This window comes from Agelaius tricolor, unplaced genomic scaffold (genome assembly GCF_023055355.1).
Source record: "Agelaius tricolor isolate 1412-34295 unplaced genomic scaffold, bAgeTri1.0.p SCAF_101, whole genome shotgun sequence".
In the NCBI taxonomy this organism is placed as follows: Eukaryota; Metazoa; Chordata; class Aves; order Passeriformes; family Icteridae; genus Agelaius; species Agelaius tricolor.
The window spans coordinates 178,497-197,330 of record NW_027269361.1 but is presented as its reverse complement, the minus strand read 5'-3'; the positions used below and the strand labels follow the sequence as shown (position 1 = coordinate 197,330).

General features: G+C 59.2%; 1 protein-coding gene across 1 annotated transcript in view; it reads left to right on the top strand.

Moving 5' to 3' along the window:
• Positions 1-805: 805 nt before the first annotated feature.
• The window catches only part of LOC139586033 (cyclic AMP-dependent transcription factor ATF-7-like), a 43,096-nt gene continuing 25,067 nt past the window's right edge, over positions 806-18,834 (top strand). The window contains exons 1-2 of the mRNA XM_071419165.1: positions 806-925; positions 10,856-10,913. Coding sequence (XP_071275266.1) covers positions 10,866-10,913 — 48 coding nt within the window. The 5' untranslated portion in view covers positions 806-925; positions 10,856-10,865. The remainder of the gene's footprint in view (positions 926-10,855; positions 10,914-18,834) is intronic.

Here is an 18,834-nt window from a genome sequence, read left to right as displayed (position 1 = left end):
CAGGGGGACAGGGAGGACAGGGACAGACAAGGGACAGGGAGTCGGCACCGTGTTCGGGAGCCTCATCATCGGATACGCCAGGTACAGGGACAGGGACAGACAGGGGGACAGGGACAGGGCGAATGGGGGGCAGGGGGAATGGGGAGACAAGGAGGGACAGGGGGCTGGGGGTGACAGGGGGGCTTTGAGGGGACAGGGGGCTCGGGGAGGACAGAGCTCTGGGCGGGGGCATGGGACTGTGGGGTGACAGGGCTCTGTGAGGGGACAGGGACCGAGGTGGCCCTGAAGCAGCAGCTCTTCTCCTACGCCGTCCTGAGCTTCGCCCTGTCCGAGGCCAAGGGGCTCTTCTGCCTCATGGTGGCCTTCCTCATCCTCTTCGCCATGTGACAGCGGGCGGTGACAGCGGGGACGGGCGGCAATAAACACGGTTCGGTGACAGTCGGAGCTGCTCGTGTCTCCTTGGTGGCCCTGGCAGTGTCACCTGTCTGCCAGCCCTGCCCCGGCTTTGGGGTGTTCTCGGTGCTGGGGGGACAGTGCCAGCCGTGTCCTCCTGGCTTTGGGGCGTGCCAGAGGCCCGGGCCTGGGATTCGGGGGGTGCCTGTGAGCCGGCGGTGTCCCGGGCCTGTCCCGGGCCTGTCCCAGGTCTGTCCCGGCTATATCCCGGGTCTGTCCCGGGTCTATCCCCTCTCCCCACGTGTCGCGGTCCCCGCGGGGCCTCCCGGGCGGGGCCTATCACTGATCACGCCCACTGTGGTGTGGTAACCACGCCCCTTCGCCTCCTCGGCCCCGCCCCCGGCGCGTCCCATTGGCCGCCGCGCCGTTACCTCCTCGCGGTCTCGCGAGAGCCTGGCGCGCGGGGCGGGGGGGGCGGCGGGAGCCCCAGCGCGAGCGGCGCCAGCGCGAGGACCCGGCCCGGCTCCCTCAGGTAACGGCGGCGCCGGCACGGCGGGAGCGGGGCCGTCCCGAGCGGTTCCGCGGCGGCGGCGGCGGCGCCGGGGCAGCTCCGGGGGCGGCGGGAGCCCCGGCCGGCCCCTCCCCCCACAACTCTCCCCGAGTTTTCGTGCGGCGGCGGCTCCGCCCGCCCCGCCCCCGCGCTGAGTGGCAGCGACCCCCGGCCAATCGCATCGCGCGCCGCCCCTGAGCGGCGGGAGCAGCGGCCAATGACGGGAGAGGGGGGCGCCGCTATGCGGCCAAGCCCCGCCCCCGGGGAGGAGCCGAGGAGCAGCGAGGGGCCCGGGCGGTGCCGGGGGGAGCGCGGGGGCAGCCCTGGAATGGGGCTGGGGGCTCAGGGCTGAGGGGAGCCCCGGAATTGGGGACCCCAAAGCTGGACTTGGTGCTCTGGGGTGGGGAGGGGTCTGCACCCCCGGATGTGCTGGGGGCTCAGGGGGGTGTGGAGGGGCTGTCAGGGGATGCAGGGGATCCGGGGTCCATCCTCCCGGGGATGCGGAGCGCTGCAGGAGCCCCTGGGCAGCGTTTGGGGAGCTGCGGTCGGTGCCTGCCCTGGCACTGGGGAAGGGAGCAGCAGGAGGGGCCCATGTCAGGAATTGGGGGTTGAGGAGTTGTTCTCGTCGGGGAATTAAGGGCTGGGCTAGGGGCTGGGGGCAGCGGGGCTCACCTGCACCTGCACCTGCACCTTCCCTGGCAGGTGGGAGAGGGCAGGGAGTGCCTGGCTCAGGTGTGAGCACACACACAGACACTGCTCAGGTGTGAGCACACATGCAGACACTGCTCACAGTGGGTCCCACACAGTGCTCAGGTGTGAGCACACACACACAGACACTGCTCACAGTGGGTCCCACACAGTGCTCAGGTATGAGCACACACAGCTCATTCCTGCTCCGCTCTCCCCATCCTGCCCCTTCCTTTGCTGCTCTTTCCTCTCTGCCCCACCGTCCCTTCGGAGCTGTTCCCTCTGTCCCTGTCTGGGTTATCCCTGTGGACAGCAGGAATTCCCGTTTATCCCTGTGGGGCTGGTCCCGAGGGGTTCCCCAGCTCTGGGCAGAGTGCTTCCCGAGGGTCTGTCCCTAAAGCAGCTCAGGGAAGGGTTTTGCTCCTGCTGCTCTGGGCTGGTTGGGGTTTCAGTGGGCAGTCGCTCTCCCACAGGCCTGCCTGCTTTGGGAACCCAAAACCAGCCCTTTTCCTGTGGATTTGGGCACCCCGGTGGTCCTGAGCTGTGGGACACCCTGGTGAGCCCCGCTGGGTTGTGCCCACCAGGAATTCCAGCCTTTTCCCGGGATTTGTGTGTGTTTCCCTCATCCCTGGGATCTCTCGGACCAGGAGCAGGCTGCGCACAAGCTCTGGGAATGCCACAGCTCCCTCTGAGATTCCTCTTTCGCGGGGCCCGGGGCCCAGGCCCCGTCTCTGACATGTGTTTCTGTTTTATTTCTGCTTTCTCGGGGTTCCTCATTCCCCTGGGCTCTCCCCGTTTCCCAGCAGGTCCCTGTGCTGTGCTGGGGCCCAGCTGCAGGTGCCAGGTGCTCCCAGGGGCACTGAGCACACCTGGGCAGGTGTGGCAGTGCCGTGGGATCCCTGGAGGGAGGCAGAGATGTGGCTAAGACACAATTCCAGCTCCTGATTCCTGTCTTGATTCCCGTCTATTCCGAAATCCCCGCGAGCCGGGCCCGAGGGTGGATTCCAGGGGTTTTGGGGATGGGAACCCCCCCGGCGTTGGGAAATGGGGAACTTGGAGAGAGGAAGCACCAGCGGGGCTGGGGGACACCAGGGCTGCGGGTGGGGTCGGGCTGGGTTCAGTGCCCCTCCTGAGGAGGGGAATGTGCTGGGGAGCAGCCCTGGGAGCTGCTTGCGAGCAGCATCCTGGGCTGGAACTGCTGGGGCTGCTCTGGATCTGCCCGGGCTCCCCGGGCCAGGCCCCGTGCCCACGTCTGGGTCTGTGTGTCAGGGAAGCAGCTCTGCCTTGCCTTTGGCTTTGGACTCGTTTCTGCTGTGTCCCACGTGATGCTGCTGCGCCTCTGTTTGGATTTATTTATCCTCGGACTTTCTTGGGGCCTTCTGTTTCTTTCCCTTTCTTTTTCTTTCCCCTTCTTTTTTGTTTCCCCTTCTTTTTCGTTTCTATTCCCATTCCTGGCACTGTGAATCAAGGCCAGATTTCCCAAACTGCTTTTTCCCCCCTCGTTCAGCACCAAGCTGTGCTGCAGCCAGGAAAGGTTGGAGGTGGTGAGGAATTCCCAAGGGATGCTCCCCATCCCTGGGCTTGTCCCTCACCTTTCCTTTGATTCCCCATTTGTTTTTGGCATCTCCCTGTCCCCAAAACCTGCCGGGATCCCTTTAGGGGGCTGCTGCTCCATCCCATAAAGCTTCACTTGGAGTTCTGGGAGCTCCTGTGGGGGAATGGGGGCTCTGCTGCCCACCAAAGCACAGCTCGAGCCATGGCTGCAGCGCCTGGGCTTGCTGCAGAGCCCTTTTCTGCAATCCCTTCTGCAGTCCCTCCTGCCTGGAGCATTTCTCTCTCCCCTCAGACTTTTAGGGCTCGTGCATCAAACAGTGGCACCCTAAAAGCCTCCAAAAGCTGAACAGAGGGAAGTGCCCAGGCGGGAGGGGATAATATCAGGTGGGGCAGAGTGTTTTGTGTCAGCCTGGGGGCTCCCTGTGTGCCCTGGCTCCGTTATTTGGGTTCATGGCAGGGTTTTTATCCAGGTGCTCGTTCTCAGCCCTGACTTTGCTCTTCCCTTCAAACCATCCCCACACGTCGGCAGGGAAAATATGTTCCAGCTCAGCTCGGGGCTCTCATGCCTCGTTTGCAGCAGCTTTCATTGAAACAAGGGCTCTGAAGTGGTGAAATAATTTCAGGAAATGGGACTCCAGTTTCTGGGTCACTCAGGCATTTCCGAGGTAAAATACTGCTCTCTGCGAGGCCGTGTGGCTTTGCTGTAATTACCGGGCCGGGCAGGAGCAGCGGCTCTCCGAGGCCTCCCCTTCCTCCCCTAAAGCTGAATTATTTCCCTGCGCTGCCGTAGATCTCAGCCGTGCCGAGATGGATCGCCCGGCGCCGAGGCCACCCCGATCCTGCCCGGGAAATCAAATCGCTGCTCGGGGAGGAAACATTCTCCTGCAGCAACCGGGGCCTGGGGTGTGCTTTGTGCCAGGGTCAGGCACGGGTCGTGCCCTGGGGGCGGGCAGAGCTCTGGGTCTCACAGGGCTGGGAGGTCCCTGGGGCGGCTCGGAGCTCCTGGGGGACACTCGGAGCTCCCAGAGGTGTCTTGGAGCTCCCGGAGGTGCCTCAGAGGTCCTGGAGGTGGCTCGGAGCTCCTGGGGGACACTCGGAGCTCCCAGAGGTGCCTTGGAGCTGCCAGAGGTGGCTCAGAGGTCCCTGGGGTGGCTCGGAGCTCCTGGGGGACACTCGGAGCTCCCAGAGGTGCCTTGGAGCTGCCAGAGGTGGCTCAGAGGTCCTGGAGGTGGCTCGGAGCTCCTGGGGGACACTCGGAGCTCCCAGAGGTGCTTTGGAGCTCCCAGAGGTGGCTCAGAGGTCCTGGAGGTGGCTCGGAGCTCCTGGGGGACACTCGGAGCTCCCAGAGGTGCCTTGGAGCTCCCGGAGGTGGCTCAGAGGTCCTGGAGGTGGCTTGGAGCTCCTGGGGGCCACTCAGAGCTCCTGGTGGTGGCTTGGAGCTTCTGGAGGCCTCTCCAGCCTCAGGGATTTCCCTTTGGCCCCACAGGTCCCAGAGCCAGCAGCTGCCCCCAAACAGGGCCCAGACGCTCCCAGTCCCTGTCCAGGTGCCCTGGGCGAGGCCAGGGTCGGTGTCTGGCTCTGCTCTGTGGGGACAGGACGGTGACAATGGCCCTGGAGCCTCTGCAGCCCCTCTGCTCCCAGAGAGCTCCGGGACCCTCTGTGGGCTCACCTGAGGGCCAGGTGAGCGGCTCTGACAGCAATGGTGCCGCTCCAAAGCTGTCCTAAGGCACTTGCCAGCAAGAAATGAGGGTTTGCGCATCTCTGACGCCCTGGGGTGATGGGGTTTGGCTTTTTGGGCATCCTCTCCGAGCCCGAACACCCAGAAAGGCCCAGCCCGAGGGAGCTGCTGGGACTTGGCTGAGGTTTCTGGTTAAACACCCTGTGGCTGGGGGGGATTTGTTTCCAGCGAATTCCCTGCCAATATTCCAGTTTATACAGTTGGGTTTGCTTTGCTTTGTCAAGCCCACAAAGCGCGAGGGTGTTGTGCCTCCAGAGCAGGTTTTATAGCCCGGGCTCTTGGCCTCCTTTCCCACACGACAATTTTAAGCTCTCGCAGCTTTTTGGTTACAAAGCAAACACTCTCCCTCCTTCCCTCACACCCCGAAATAGCTTGAGAGTCGCAGTTTGGGCCCAAGAGCCGCCCTGGGGGGGCCTCTCCCTGCAAAACTGAAAGTCTTTCGCAATTTCCATGGGTGGATCCGGGCGGGGAGAGGCAGGGAGGGCTGCGGGCACCCCGAGGGGCAGGAGCAGCCCTGGCCGGGTGCGGGCAGGGGCAGGAGCAGCCCTGGGCCCGATGTGTGGAACTCGGGATTGCTCTGAGGGGAAGGAGCAGCCCTGAGCCCGGTGTGTGGAACTCGGGATTGTTCGGATCGTTCTGAGGGACGGGATCAGCCCTGGCCCGGTGTGTGGAACTCGGGATTGCTCTGAGAGCAGGAGCAGCCCTGGGCCCGGTGTGTGGAACTCGGGATTGTTCGGATCGTTCTGAGGGGCGGGATCAGCCCTGGGCCCGATGTGTGCAGATTGCTCTGAGGGGAAGGAGCAGCCCTGAGCCCGGTGTGTGCAGATTGCTCTGAGGGGAAGGAGCAGCCCTGGGCCGGTGTGTGGAACTCGGGATTGCTCTGAGGGCAGGAGCAGCCCTGGCCCGGTGTGTGGAACTCGGGATTGTTCAGATCGTTCTGAGGGACGGCAGCAGCCCTGGCCCGGTGTGTGGAACTCGGGATTGCTCGGATTGTTCTGAGGGGAAGGAGCAGCCCTGAGCCCGGTGTGTGCAGATTGCTCTGAGGGGAAGGGGCAGCCCTGGCCCGGTGTGTGGAACTCGGGATTGCTCTGATCGTTCTGAGGGATGGGATCAGCCCTGGCCCGGTGTGTGGAACTCGGGATTGTTCGGATCGTTCTGAGGGGCAGGAGCAGCCCTGAGCCCGGTGTGTGGAACTCGGGATTGCTCTGAGGGCAGGAGCAGCTCCAGGAGCAGCCCTGGGCTGGTACCCACAGCTCTGGCTCGCCCCGAGGTGCCACAGCAGCAGGGATGAGGATGAGGATGAGGTGCCAGCCTGGCTCCACAAAGCAGGTGGGACCACTCCTGCTTTTCCCTTGGATTTTTTGAAGGAACAGCTCGAGCTGTTGGTTGTTCCCTCACGTGAGGATGGGTCACGGTGCTCACGGTCACCCCCGGGAGGGGATGAGGACAGGGCTGTGTCCCTGCCCATCCCGGGGGCCCTGCTGACCCCAGCCTGTCCTGAGGCTCGGGAAGCTCAGGGCTGGCCACGACTGCCCTCAGGAAAACCATGGGAGCCTTTCCCGGCCGGCCTCGGAGCACTCGGCTTCCTTCCTTGAGCTTTCAGGGGAAACCTCCGAGGTTCTGGAGAGCCTGGGGGGCACAGCCTGGGGACAGTCCAGGGACACAGCCCTGTGCTTCCTTCTCCCGGGCTGGAAATGGCAGTCAGGGCTGCCTCCCCTCCCTGCTGCTCCCCCAGAGCGATCCGGGGCTGGCACTGGGGTTTGTGTGTTCTCCTGGAAGCCAGAGGCTGCTCCAGCCCCGATCTGCAGCCATCCATAATAATCTCGTTTATTGTGGCTCTCCCTGCTCTCCCCCTGCCCGTGCTCGGGGCTGGGCCGGTGCCTGGAGCGCCGTTTGTGTTTGAATGGGTTTGTTTGTGCTCCTGGCACGGCTCCCGGGCTGGCAGGGCCGCCCGAGGAGCAGGGCTGGGCTGGCCAAGAGTTAACCCCACTGAGCTGGGCTGGGCTGGCACTCACTGGGCTCTGAGTTAACCCCATGGAGCTGGGCTGGCCACTCCTGGGCTCTGAGAATCAACCCCATAACAGGGTTTTATCCCCAAAGTGCCCCAAAAAGCACGCAGCCTTTGTGCCAGCTCGTTCTATCCCCCTCCATCGCTGCTCTCCACAGCAGCTCAGGGCATGCAGGAGTTACTGAGGATGGGCTGAGGGACCGAGGGAGCCTTGCCCAGCTCCAGGAGTTGCTGAGGATGGGCTGAGGGAGCCTTGCCCAGCCCCAGGAGTTACTGAGGATGGGCTGAGGGACCGAGGGAGCCTTGCCCAGCTCCAGGAGTTGCTGAGGATGGGCTGAGGGAGCCTTGCCCAGCTCCAGGAGCCCCTGGCCCTCCCTGCCTGCCCCTTCCCTGGGCACAGCCTCTCTCTCCTGCAGCTGCTCCTGGCCCAGCCTGTGCCCCAGCCTGGTTTTGTGCCTCTTCAGGCCCAGCCTGTTTATGGAGGTGGCTCTCGCAGCCCTGCTGGGTTTGGTTCGTGGTTGGTGCAGCCCTCAGCTTTAATTTTGTGGTCACGTTAATGTGAAGTTTATCCTCATGGTTTACAGGCATAACCCAGAATTGTGCTGGAGAGGGATCTGTCCTGGAGAGGGATCCCAGCTGGAAAAGGGATCCCTGCTGGAGAGGGATCTGTCCTGGAGAGGGATCCCTGCTGGCACAGAACACTGTCTGCATCCCCCCAGGTGTTTTTTGGGCCTGCAGCATTCCCAGTACAATTCCCAGCGCAATCCCAGCGGGCAATCCCAGTGCAATTCCCAGTGCATTCCCAGCACAATTCCCAGTACAATTCCCAGCGCAATCCCAGTACAATCCCAGCACAATTCCCAGCGCAATCCCAGTACAATTCCCAGTACAATCCCTGTACAATCCCAGCGCATTTCCAGCGCAATCCCAGTACAATTCCCAGCGCATTCCCAGCACAATCCCAGCACAATCTGAGTACAATCCCAGCTCATTTCCAGTGCAATCCCAGTACAATTCCCAGTACAATTCCCAGCACATTCCCAGCACAATCCCAGCTCATTCCCAGGGCATTCCTGCCAATCCTGCAGTGCCCAGCTGCAGTCCTTGGGCACCAGCATTCCTGCAGCGGGGTCACGTGCCAGGACAACAATAGAACTTTATTTTTAGAGCATTTCCCAGCTCCGTGCCCGGCATTCGGCAGGGCTGAGGTCCAGGGAGTTCCTTCCGTCTTCAGGCTGGGGTTTAAGGAGAGGTGATTTTGTGCTGTTCTGTGGTGTTTCTCAGGGCGCTCTGAGGCGCTGCAGGAGCCCAGCGTGGTTTGCAGCGAGGCAGCCGCAGCCACGGCAGCCTGGGACACCCCGGGGCCGGGTGCTCCTGGCTTGGGCGAGCCAGGAGAGACCCAGGTTGCCAAATGCTGGCTGCCAGCCCCAGCTCCCTCTCCAGCACAGCCCTGCGGGACGTGCGGGGGCAGGCCGGGCTGGCAGGGCTGCGGTGGCACAGCCAAGGCCAGCCCGGCTCTGGGTGTGACTGTGCCACCGGGCTGTCCCCACCCACACAGCCCTGTCCCCTGCAGGGCTCGGGGGGAGCAGAGCCCAGGGGCTGTGGGAAGGTGAATTCACAGCCAGCCAGGTGATCCATGTGGGCCAGCAGGGCAGGGATCCCACCCCAAACTCCTGGGGGAGAGACCCCAAATCCTGGGGGAGACACCCCTGAATTCCTGGGGGAGAAATCCCCCAAATCCTGCAGGAGAAATCCTCAAATCCTGGGGGAGAGACCCCAAATCATGGGCGAGAAATCCCCAAATCCTGGGAGAGAAATCCCCAAATCCTGGGGGAGACACCCCAAATTCCTGGGGGAGAAAAACATCCCCCTGTAGCTCCCGCAGAGCCGTCTGTCCGTGCTTTTCCCTTCCAGAGCATGCCAATCCATCCCAGCAGTGCCAGGTCATGCCAGGGCTGCCGGGAGAGAGCTCCCACCCCAATCAGCGCCTGCCTCGGGCTCTTCCCGAGCACAGGATTTATGGAGGGAATTTATCCCGCTAAACGTGACATAAATCTGAGCACACGTGTGCGTCCTGTGCGTGCTGCGCAGCCTGGGGCGGCTGGGTCCTGCTTGGGGAATGGGGGGATCCTCCAGGATCAGCTGGGTCCTGCTTGGGGAACGGGGGATCCATTGAATCCTGCTTTGGGAACGGGGGAATCCATTGAATGCTGCTTTGGGAACAGGGGAATCCTCCTGGGGCAGCTGGATCCTGCTTTGGGAACAGGGGATCCATTAAATCCTGCTTTGGGAACAGGGGGATCCTCCAGGATCAGCTGGATCCTGCTTTGGGAATGGGTGGATCCATTGAATGCTGCTTTGGGAACGGGTGGATCCATTGAATGCTGCTTTGGGAACGGGTGGATCCATTGAATGCTGCTTTGGGAACGGGGGGATCCATTGAATGCTGCTTTGGGAACAGGGGGATCCATTGAATCCTGCTTTGGGAACAGGGGATCCATTGAATGCTGCTTTGGGAACAGGGGGATCCTCCTGGGGCAGCTGGATCCTGCTTGGGGAACGGGTGATCCATTGAATGCTGCTCTGGGAACAGGGGGATCCCCTGAGTTCTGCTGTCACCTCCAGGCCTGGGCAGGATTTGTCCCTGCTGCTGTGCCCTGCTCTGGCAGCTCCCGTGTCGCTGCTGGGGTTTGTGGGGCCGTTCCTGGTGTTTGGGTGCCTTTGTTCCCCCTGGGCCGGGCAGGGCTCTGGCTGCCAGCCCGTGCCACTGGTGACAGGGACATTTATCCCCATTGCTGTCGGTGGCAGGGACATTTATCCCCATTGCTGTCGGTGACAGGGACATTTATCCCCATTGCTGTTCGCACAGCCCCCGGAGTCGGGCTCCATAAATCCAGCCCCAAAGCCAGCCCAGCCCCGGGGCTGCCGCCCTGTGGGATCCCAGCTCCTCTCTGCTCAGCCCGCCGTGGCTGTGGGGAGGGATTCCCCTCCTGCGGCACAGAATCACCATTTCTGTTCATTTTCAGCAGCTCATTGATTCCTGCCCGGGGAGCAGGGGCTCCTGCCGCTCTCCCTGCCGCATTCCTGGAGCTCTTTCTCACACAGCTCCTAAAAATACCAACCCTGGGGCTGCAGTGCAAACCCTGCTGCTGCCCCAGCCCCTCGCTGCCAGCCCAGCCCAGCCCAGCTCGGAGCAGGAGGTGCTGGCAGCCCCCGAGGAAGCAGCATTTGCTTTGTCACAGCTCTGTGAAATCCTGCTGTCAAATAGCAGTGGGTGGAGGAGGGAACCGTTGTTTCTGAGTTTGAGACTGGGGGGGAGGGTTTCACTTTATTTACTCTTATTTTTTATTAATGAGAGCAGCTTCACTTGTAGCATAATAGGAGTGAGTGTTTTGTTATCCTTGGCTGTAATCCGTGATAAACTGCCCCTGCCATCAGCCTTGTAGTTTACCCACTGGGGAGCCCGATTATTGCCTTGTAAAACGGAGCACCACTCCTATAATCCCTTAATTAATTAAATGACAAATTTTAGTTCTCTCCCATTGAAAATATAACCGGTGCAGAGAGAGGCCGTGGATTTATTTGATGGCTGCTCGCTCGCACTTTGTTTCCTGTGGATTGCCACTGTCCCTGCTGATTTGTTGGTGCTGGGGGGGATGCCTGGGCTGGCTCTGAGCATCCCCGGGGCTCCCAGGATGTTCCCTGACCCCATGAACACCGAGGGGGACGAGTGGGGCCGTGCTGGGGGGGCTGTGCTGCTGCCCACCCTCGGGGGGGACACCCCTGGGTGCTGCTGGAGCCCAGGGAAGCCCCCGCACCCTCCCAGACCCTAAACCCGGGCCGGGGCAATTCCATCCCGGCCCCGCGGGTGCTGTGGGCATTTCTGGGGCTCTTTAAGGATTTCTGTCCCTTCTCTGCTCCCCAGGCTCTGCAGGATGGGTGACGACCGGCCCTTCGTGTGCAGCGCCCCGGGCTGCGGACAGGTACGGCCTTGGGCTCTGCTCTCCTGGCATTTTGGCTGCTCTGGGCTCTGCTCTGATGGGATTTGGGCTGCTTTGGCTTTGGGGTTTAATGGGATTTTGGCTGCTTTGGCTTTGGGGTTTAATGGGATTTTGGCTGCTTTGGCTTTGGGGTCTGCTCTGATGGGATTTTGGCTGCTTTGGGGTCAGGGTTTGGTCTCACGGGATTTTGGCTGCTTTGGGGTCTGCTCTGATGGGATTTTGGCTGCTTTGGGGTCAGGGTTTGGTCTCACGGGATTTTGGCTGCTTTGGGGTCTGCTCTGATGGGATTTTGGCTGCTTTGGGGTCAGGGTTTGGTCTCACGGGATTTTGGCTGTTTTGGCTTGGGGGTCTAATGGGGTTTTGGTTTCCCGGGACTGTGGCGGGTTCATCCCCAAGCCAGAGCGCTCTGAGCTGCTGTTCCAGGGGCTCCCTGGGGAAAGCAAAGCAGCCCCTGGGGTCTGTGGGGTGCACGCCCTGGCTGGGGGCTCCCAGCAGAGCCCCTGGGATGAGGCTGTTCCTGTGCCCTGGGCTGTGCCCCTGTCCTGCTGCCCGGGGATAAACCCAGAGCCTGCAGGGCCAGGAGCCTCCCGCGTTCCCTCTGCAGCAGCTGGGAATGTGACAGGTGATGGTCCCCAAAACGCTATTTTGGGATGGGCTTCGTCCCGTGCCTGCGGGAATTCCTCCTCCCTGGGGCCTCTGTGCAGCTTCCCGGGATGGGAGAGATGGGGGAGGCTCATCCTCCTCCAGCCTCACCTTCCCATCCCCTTTTCCGTCCCATTTCCAGGGAAAACTCTGCTCCCATCCCCTTCTCCTTCCCTTTCTGGGAAAACTCTGCTCCCATCCCCTTCTCCTTCCCATTTCCTGGGAAAACTCTGCTCCCATCCCCTTCTCCTTCCCATTCCAGGGAAAACTCTGCTCCCATCCCCTTTTCCTTCCCTTTCCTGGGAAAACTCTGCTCCCATCCCCTTTTCCTTCCCTTTCCTGGGAAAACATCCCAAAGCTGAGCTCGGGGGGTCCCTGGCACTTGGTACTGGGATGAACTGGGGGATGATGGAATTGCTGCTGGAGCTGATGGAGGGGGATCTGCTGGGTACTGGGGACCATGGAATTCCTCTTGGTTCAATGGGATCTGCTGGGTACTGGGGATCATGGAATTCCTCTTGGTTCAATGGGATCTGCTGGACTCTGGGGGATCATGGAATCCCTGATGGTTCAATGGGATCTGCTGGGCACTGGGGGATCATGGAATCCCTGCTGGTTCAATGGGATCTGCTGGACTCTGGGGGATCATGGAATCCCTGCTGGTTCAATGGGATCTGCTGGGCACTGGGGGATCATGGAATCCCTGCTGGTTCAATGGGATCTGCTGGGCACTGGGGGATCATGGAATTCCTGATGGTTCAATGGGATCTGCTGGGCACTGGGGATCATGGAACTCCTCCTGGTTCAAAACCACATATTCAGGGTTTCCCACCTTTCTGGTCACTGTGGCAGGAGCCTCACCCAGATCCTTCCCTGACCCCTTGCAGGTGAACTTCCTCCTTTTGCCTTTTCTTTTTTTTTTTTTTTTTTTTTTTTTTTTTTGGAGGCTGCTTTTTATCTGAAACTTCTTTGCCTGTGAAATTGTGCAGGCCATTTATAAAATGTATTAGCTGTGTTTGAGCACTTAATGGTGTGAGCCCTTCAATCACGCAGCCCTAAAATCGGCTTCAAACAAGCAATTAAGGCAAACAACAATGTATTTAAATTTAATCTCCCACAATCTCCCACAAATGACATATAAAGGTGGCTGCTTCCTCCTCTGGCTGTTCCAGCCTGCTGCTTATGGGTAATTCCGACAATTCCTCATGTTAATATGGAAATGCTGGGATCCTGGTAATTCCGAGCGGGGTGATTCATGGGGATCCAGCCTGACCTCGTGCCTGCTTTTCCCAGGACGTCCTTCAGAGCAGGGCAGGGCTGGAATCGGGGATCCAGGGCAGGGGCAGCAGGGCTGGGATGGGGGAATGTCCTGGGTGATTCCATGATTTGCCCCAGCCCCTGCTTCCGTCCCTCTGCAGCTGACACCAGCCCCATCTTTAATGCCCTAAACCCCTTTTCCCTCCTTTTCCCTCCCTTTTTCCTCCCTTTTCTTCCTTTTCTTCCTTTTTTTCCTCTCTTTTTTCTCCTTTTTCCCTCCTTTTCTTTTCCTCCTTTTTTCCTTCCCTATTCCCCCCTTTTTCCTCTCTTTTTCCCTCCTTTTTTCCTCTCTTTTTTACTTCCCTATTCCTCCCCCTTTTTCCTACCTTTTTCTGCCTTTTTTCCTCCTTTTCCCCTCCCTTTTCCCTCCTTTTTGCCTCCATTTTTCTCCTCCTTTTTCTCCTCCTTTTTCTCCTCTTTTTTCCCTCCTTTTTCCCTCCTTTTTTCCCCTCCTTTTATCTTCGTCTTCCCTCCTTTTTCCCCCCATTTTCCCTCCCTTTTTCCCCCCATTTTCCCTCCCTTTTTCCCCCCATTTTCCCTCCCTTTTCCCCCCCATTTTCCATTTTCCCTCCCTTTTCCCTCCATTTTCCCTCCCTTTCCCCCCCATTTTCCCTCCCTTTCCCCCCTTTTCCCCCTTTTCCTGTTCCCGTGCAGGAAACGCTCCCCAGGGCAGCAGGGATGTCCGTGCGTGTGCGGGGGCGCAGCGGCTGTAAACACCTTAAGCGTGTTTGGGGTTGCCAGGGCTGCAGGGAGGCTATTTTGGGATTCTCCAGCCCCGGGCCGGGCTGGCACAGCTGCAGAGCCCCGATCCCACCCGGGTCGGGTGTCTGGAGCCTCCCGCAGGGACAGCTGGAGAATGCCCCAGTCCCCGAGATGGGAGTGAGCTGGGAATAGGGCAGGGGGAGCTGGGAATGGGGCAGGGAATGAGCTGGGAATGGGGCAGGGGGAGCTGGGAATGGGGCAGGGGGAGCCGGGGCAGCCCCTGCCCCCAGAATGGCCCTGGGAGGCACAGGGGGCGCCTGGAGCCAGGGTTCCCTGGGTGCTGATCACCCCCAAAGCTCTCAGTTCTGGGTGCTGATCACCCCAAAGCTCTCAGTTCTGGGTGCTGTCACCCCAAAGCTCTCAGTTCTGGGTGCTGATCACCCCAAAGCTCTCAGTTCTGGGTGCTGATCACCCCCAAAGCTCTCAGTTCTGGGTGCTGATCACCCCAAACCTCTCAGTTCTGGGTGCTGTCACCCCAAAGCTCTCAATTCCAGGTGCTGATCACCCCAAACCTCTCAATTCCGGGTGCTGATCACCCCAAAGCTCTCAATTCTGGGTGCTGATCACTCCAAACCTCTCAGTTCTGGGTGCTGTCGCCCCAAAGCTCTCAATTCCGGGTGCTGATCACCCCAAACCTCTCAATTCCGGGTGCTGATCACCCCAAAGCTCTCAGTTCCAGCCACTCCAGGGGCTGAGAGCTGGGACCGGGGGTGTTCCACCAGCTCCACCTTGTTAATTGGGGAATTAAACCTTCAGGTTTGGGGGAGTTGGGGAATTAAACCTTCAGGTTTGGGGGGATTGGGGAGTTAAACCTTCAGGTTTGGGGGAGTTGGGGAATTAAGCTTTCAGGTTTGGGGGAATTGGGGAATTAAACCTTCAGGTTTGGGGGGATTGGGGAGTTAAACCTTCAGGTTTGGGGGGAATTTGGGCCCTGCTGTTGGAATCGGGAGCTGTTCCCAAGCTCTGTGCATTGGGACAGCTCCACCTCATTAATTAGGAAATTAAAGCTTCATCTGGCTCATTAAGGCACCCAGAGCACAGCTCTGGGGCCGGGGGGTTCAGCTGCTGCCTCGGGAGCTTTCCCCAGGCCTGGCTCCAGCTCCCCCCTCGGAAAACGGCCCCAAAGCCCCCAGGGACCCCGCAGGTGCCACCCTGGGGTGCTCCGGGCTCTCCTGGAGGAGTTTCCCTGTCAATGAACCTGTTTGGCCACTCCTGCTGCCCAGCGGCAGGGTGCGATACTGAATATACTGAATATACTGAGATATGGAATATACTGAATATATGGAATATATTGAATATACTGAAAATACTGAGTATATGGAATATATTGAATATATGGAATATATTGAAATACTGAGTATATGGAATATACTGAATATATAGAATATATTGGATATGCTGAATATGCGGAATATACTGAATATACTAAATATATCAAATATACTGAATATACTAAATACATTGAATATACGGAATATATTGAATATAGAGAATACATTGAATATACGGAATATACTAAATATATAGAATATACAGAATATACAGAATACATTGAATATACGGAATATACAGAATACATTGAATATACTGAGCAGTGAGCACAGCTTCCCGAGCCCTGCCCTCCACAGCATTTCCCTTTGCAGGGCACACAAATCATCCCTCCAGCCCCAGTTGCAGAGCTCCAGTTATCCAGGCCATTTCCTCAGACAATCGTTTGCTTTTTAAACCCCCCCTTAATTTACCAATTTATTCCCCCTAAACCCTTGCTCGGAGGTGCTGCTTTGTGCAGTGTCCAGGAAACGCCGAGCCCAGAACTTTTCACGAGGCCAGAAAATGATTTTTTATTTTTTCCCCCCTCTCTCTTCTTGCCGGTTTATTGTATCCTCTTATCTTGTCATATAATAGAAATAATGTTTATGGCGTCGAGCCTCAGCATCACTTGGCATTTAACCAAGCTCAAAAGCAGTTTATTGCTTTGTATACTCTGCTGCCATGGCCATTATCCCTTAAATCTCTATTGCCCAGTAATGGATGGGGCCCGGGCTGCTGCTGCCATTGGCTGGGCTGGGTTTGGGGCTGCACAGCCCAGACCGTGAGGGTTGTTCCCTTTATGGGGTCAGAGAGGGGAGAACAGCCCAGACCGTGAGGGTTGTTCCCTTTATGGGGTCGGAGAGAGGGGGACAAGGGCCACACAGCCCAGACCATGAGGGTTGTTCCCTTTATTCACCCCTGCATTGTGGGGTCTGAGAGGGGGAGAGCGGCCCTTTCCCCTTGCCAGGCCGTGAGGAGCTCACCCTGGCACTGCTGCGGGGTGGCCCCGGCCTTGGCTGCTCCGGGGTTTGCAGTGTGGGGTTTGCAGTGCGGGGTTTGCAGCTTGGGATTCCCAGTGTGCGATTTCCAGTTTGGTGTTTCCAGTTTGGCGTTTCCAATGCGGGATTCTCAGTTTGGGGTTTCCAGTTTGGGGTTTCCAGTTTGGTGTTTCCAGTTTGGCGTTTCCAATGCGGAATTCCCAGTGTGGAGTTTCCGGTGTGGAGTTTCCGGTGTGGAGTTTCCAGTGTGGAGTTTCCAGTGTGGAGTTTCCAGTTTGGGGGTTCCAGTCTGGAATTCCCAGTTTGGGGTTCCCAGTTTGGGTTTTCCAGTCTGGTGTTTCCAGTTTGGCGTTTCCAATGTGGGATTCCCAGTTTGGTATTTCCAGTTTGGGGTTTCCAGTGTGGAGTTTCCAGTGTGGAGTTTCCAGTTTGGGGGTTCCAGTCTGGGATTCCCAGTCTGGGGTTCCCAGTTTGGGGTTCCCAGTTCGGGGTTCCCAGCTGTGGCCCCTGAGCTGTGCCTGCCCCTGGTCCAGTTTCATCCCAGGGCCAGCTCCTGCCGTGGCAGCTGCAGGGGTGGGAGCTGCAGCAGGAGCTGCACAGGAGCTGCAGGGGTGGGAGCTGCTGCAGGAGCTGCTGCAGGAGCTGCAGGAGCTGCCCAGGAGCTGCAGGGGTGGGAGCTGCTGCAGGAGCTGCACAGGAGCTGCAGGGGTGGGAGCTGCTGCAGGAGCTGCACAGGAGCTGCAGGGGTGGGAGCTGCTGCAGGTCCTGCAGGGCAGCGGGGCCGGCTCCAGGAGCTCTGGAGGGGCTCTTGGCAGGAAGAGGAGGGAATTGGATTAATTTGGGCCGTAACTCTGGGCTGTCAGCAGAGCCCAGCCGGCTCCCCCACCTCTCGCCCAAGGTATTTTTGGAGGTGGGGAGGGGGAAGGCTAATTTTGAATAATAATAAGCTTGAGAAGGCATCTGAAACCAGTAAACGTTTATTTTTTACACTCCTATAACTTAAAAACGGCCAAACCAATTTAAACCAAATTGGATAATAAAAAATATTGCTCCTAGGCTGAGCCCCTGTTTGCCAAGTTCCAGCCTAGAATGAATTTTTATGGCCAAATTATAAACCCCCTAGAAATGAAGGTTTAAAATGGAAATGTTGACAGACCTTTAACTACAAAAGCACCATAATAGAACTTCTTTTTTTCTAAAATGGCCGGTTTAAAATATAATTAAGACTTAAATATTATTTAATAGCAGCATTTCCTGTAAGTTAAAATCTTTATCATTCCTCTGGCTGGGATTCCTTGGCAGTTCTTGGAAGCGTTCTGTGGCTGGAGCGCAGGCGGGACACTGCCCAGGGAGGGCTGGGCATGGGGATGGACACGGGGATGGACACTGGGATGGACACGGGGATGGACACGGGGATGGACATGGGGATGGACACTGGGATGGACACGGGGATGGACACTGGGATGGACACTGGGATGGACATGGGGATGGACACTGGGATGGACACTGGGATGGACACGGGGACGGACACTGGGATGGACATGGGGATGGACACTGGGATGGACACTGGGATGGACACTGGGATGGACAGGGGGATGGACACTGGGATGGACATGGGGATGGACACTGGGATGGACACTGGGATGGACATGGGGATGGACACTGGGATGGACATGGGGATGGACACTGGGATGGACACTGGGATGGACATGGGGATGGACACTGGGGATGGACACTGGGATGGACATGGGGATGGACACTGGGATGGACACTGGGATGGACACGGGGACGGACACTGGGATGGACATGGGGATGGACACTGGGATGGACACGGGGACGGACATGGGGACGGACATGGGGATGGACATGGGGATGGACACTGGGATGGACACTGGGATGGACACTGGGATGGACATGGGGATGGACATGGGGATGGACATGGGGATGGACACTGGGGATGGACACTGGGATGGACACTGGGATGGACACTGGGATGGACAGGGGGACGGACACTGGGATGGACATGGGGATGGACACTGGGATGGACACGGGGACGGACACGGGGATGGACATGGGGATGGACATGGGGATGGACACTGGGATGGACACTGGGATGGACACTGGGATGGACATGGGGATGGACATGGGGATGGACATGGGGATGGACACTGGGGATGGACACTGGGATGGACATGGGGATGGACATGGGGATGGACATGGGGATGGACACTGGGGATGGACACTGGGATGGACACTGGGATGGATGGACAGTGGGGATGGACACTGGGGCCGGGCAGTGTCCCAAATTCCGGCCTGGAACCAGGGCCAGCCTCAGTTTCCTGGGGCTCCACAGGGCACTGGCCCCGGATCGTGCCCCGGGGAGTTCCCAGCCCTGTCCAAGCCCTGCCGGGCTCCTGGGGACACCTGAATGAGTTGGGATGAGCCAGGGATGAGGCTGGGAGCTGGGGATGAGGCTGGGAACTCAGGGTGAGGCTGGGAGCTCGGTGCATGCAGTGCCACAGTGTCCTTGCAGGGAAGGGTTCCTGCTGCAGGGCCCTGCTCAGGCTTCTCCCTGCTCCCTTCCCGAGGGGTGCTCTGGGCTCAGGGTGGCCCCAGGGTGACGCTGCACAGAGCGTCCCAGCCCCTGCCTTCATGGGGGCTGAGCCAGGCTCGGGCTGAGCCAGGCTTGGGCTGAGCCAGGCTCGGGTGTTTCTGGTGCTCCTGGGCTCTGAACCAAAGCTGGAGGCTGAGCCCGGCTCAGAGCTGGGCCCGGGCTGGGTTTCTCTCAGGAACTGCAAATCCTGCGTGTCGTTTGTCCCTGAAACCCTCGGGAACGGGGCTCTGGGGGCCGCTGGCCAGGGAGGGAGGGGTTT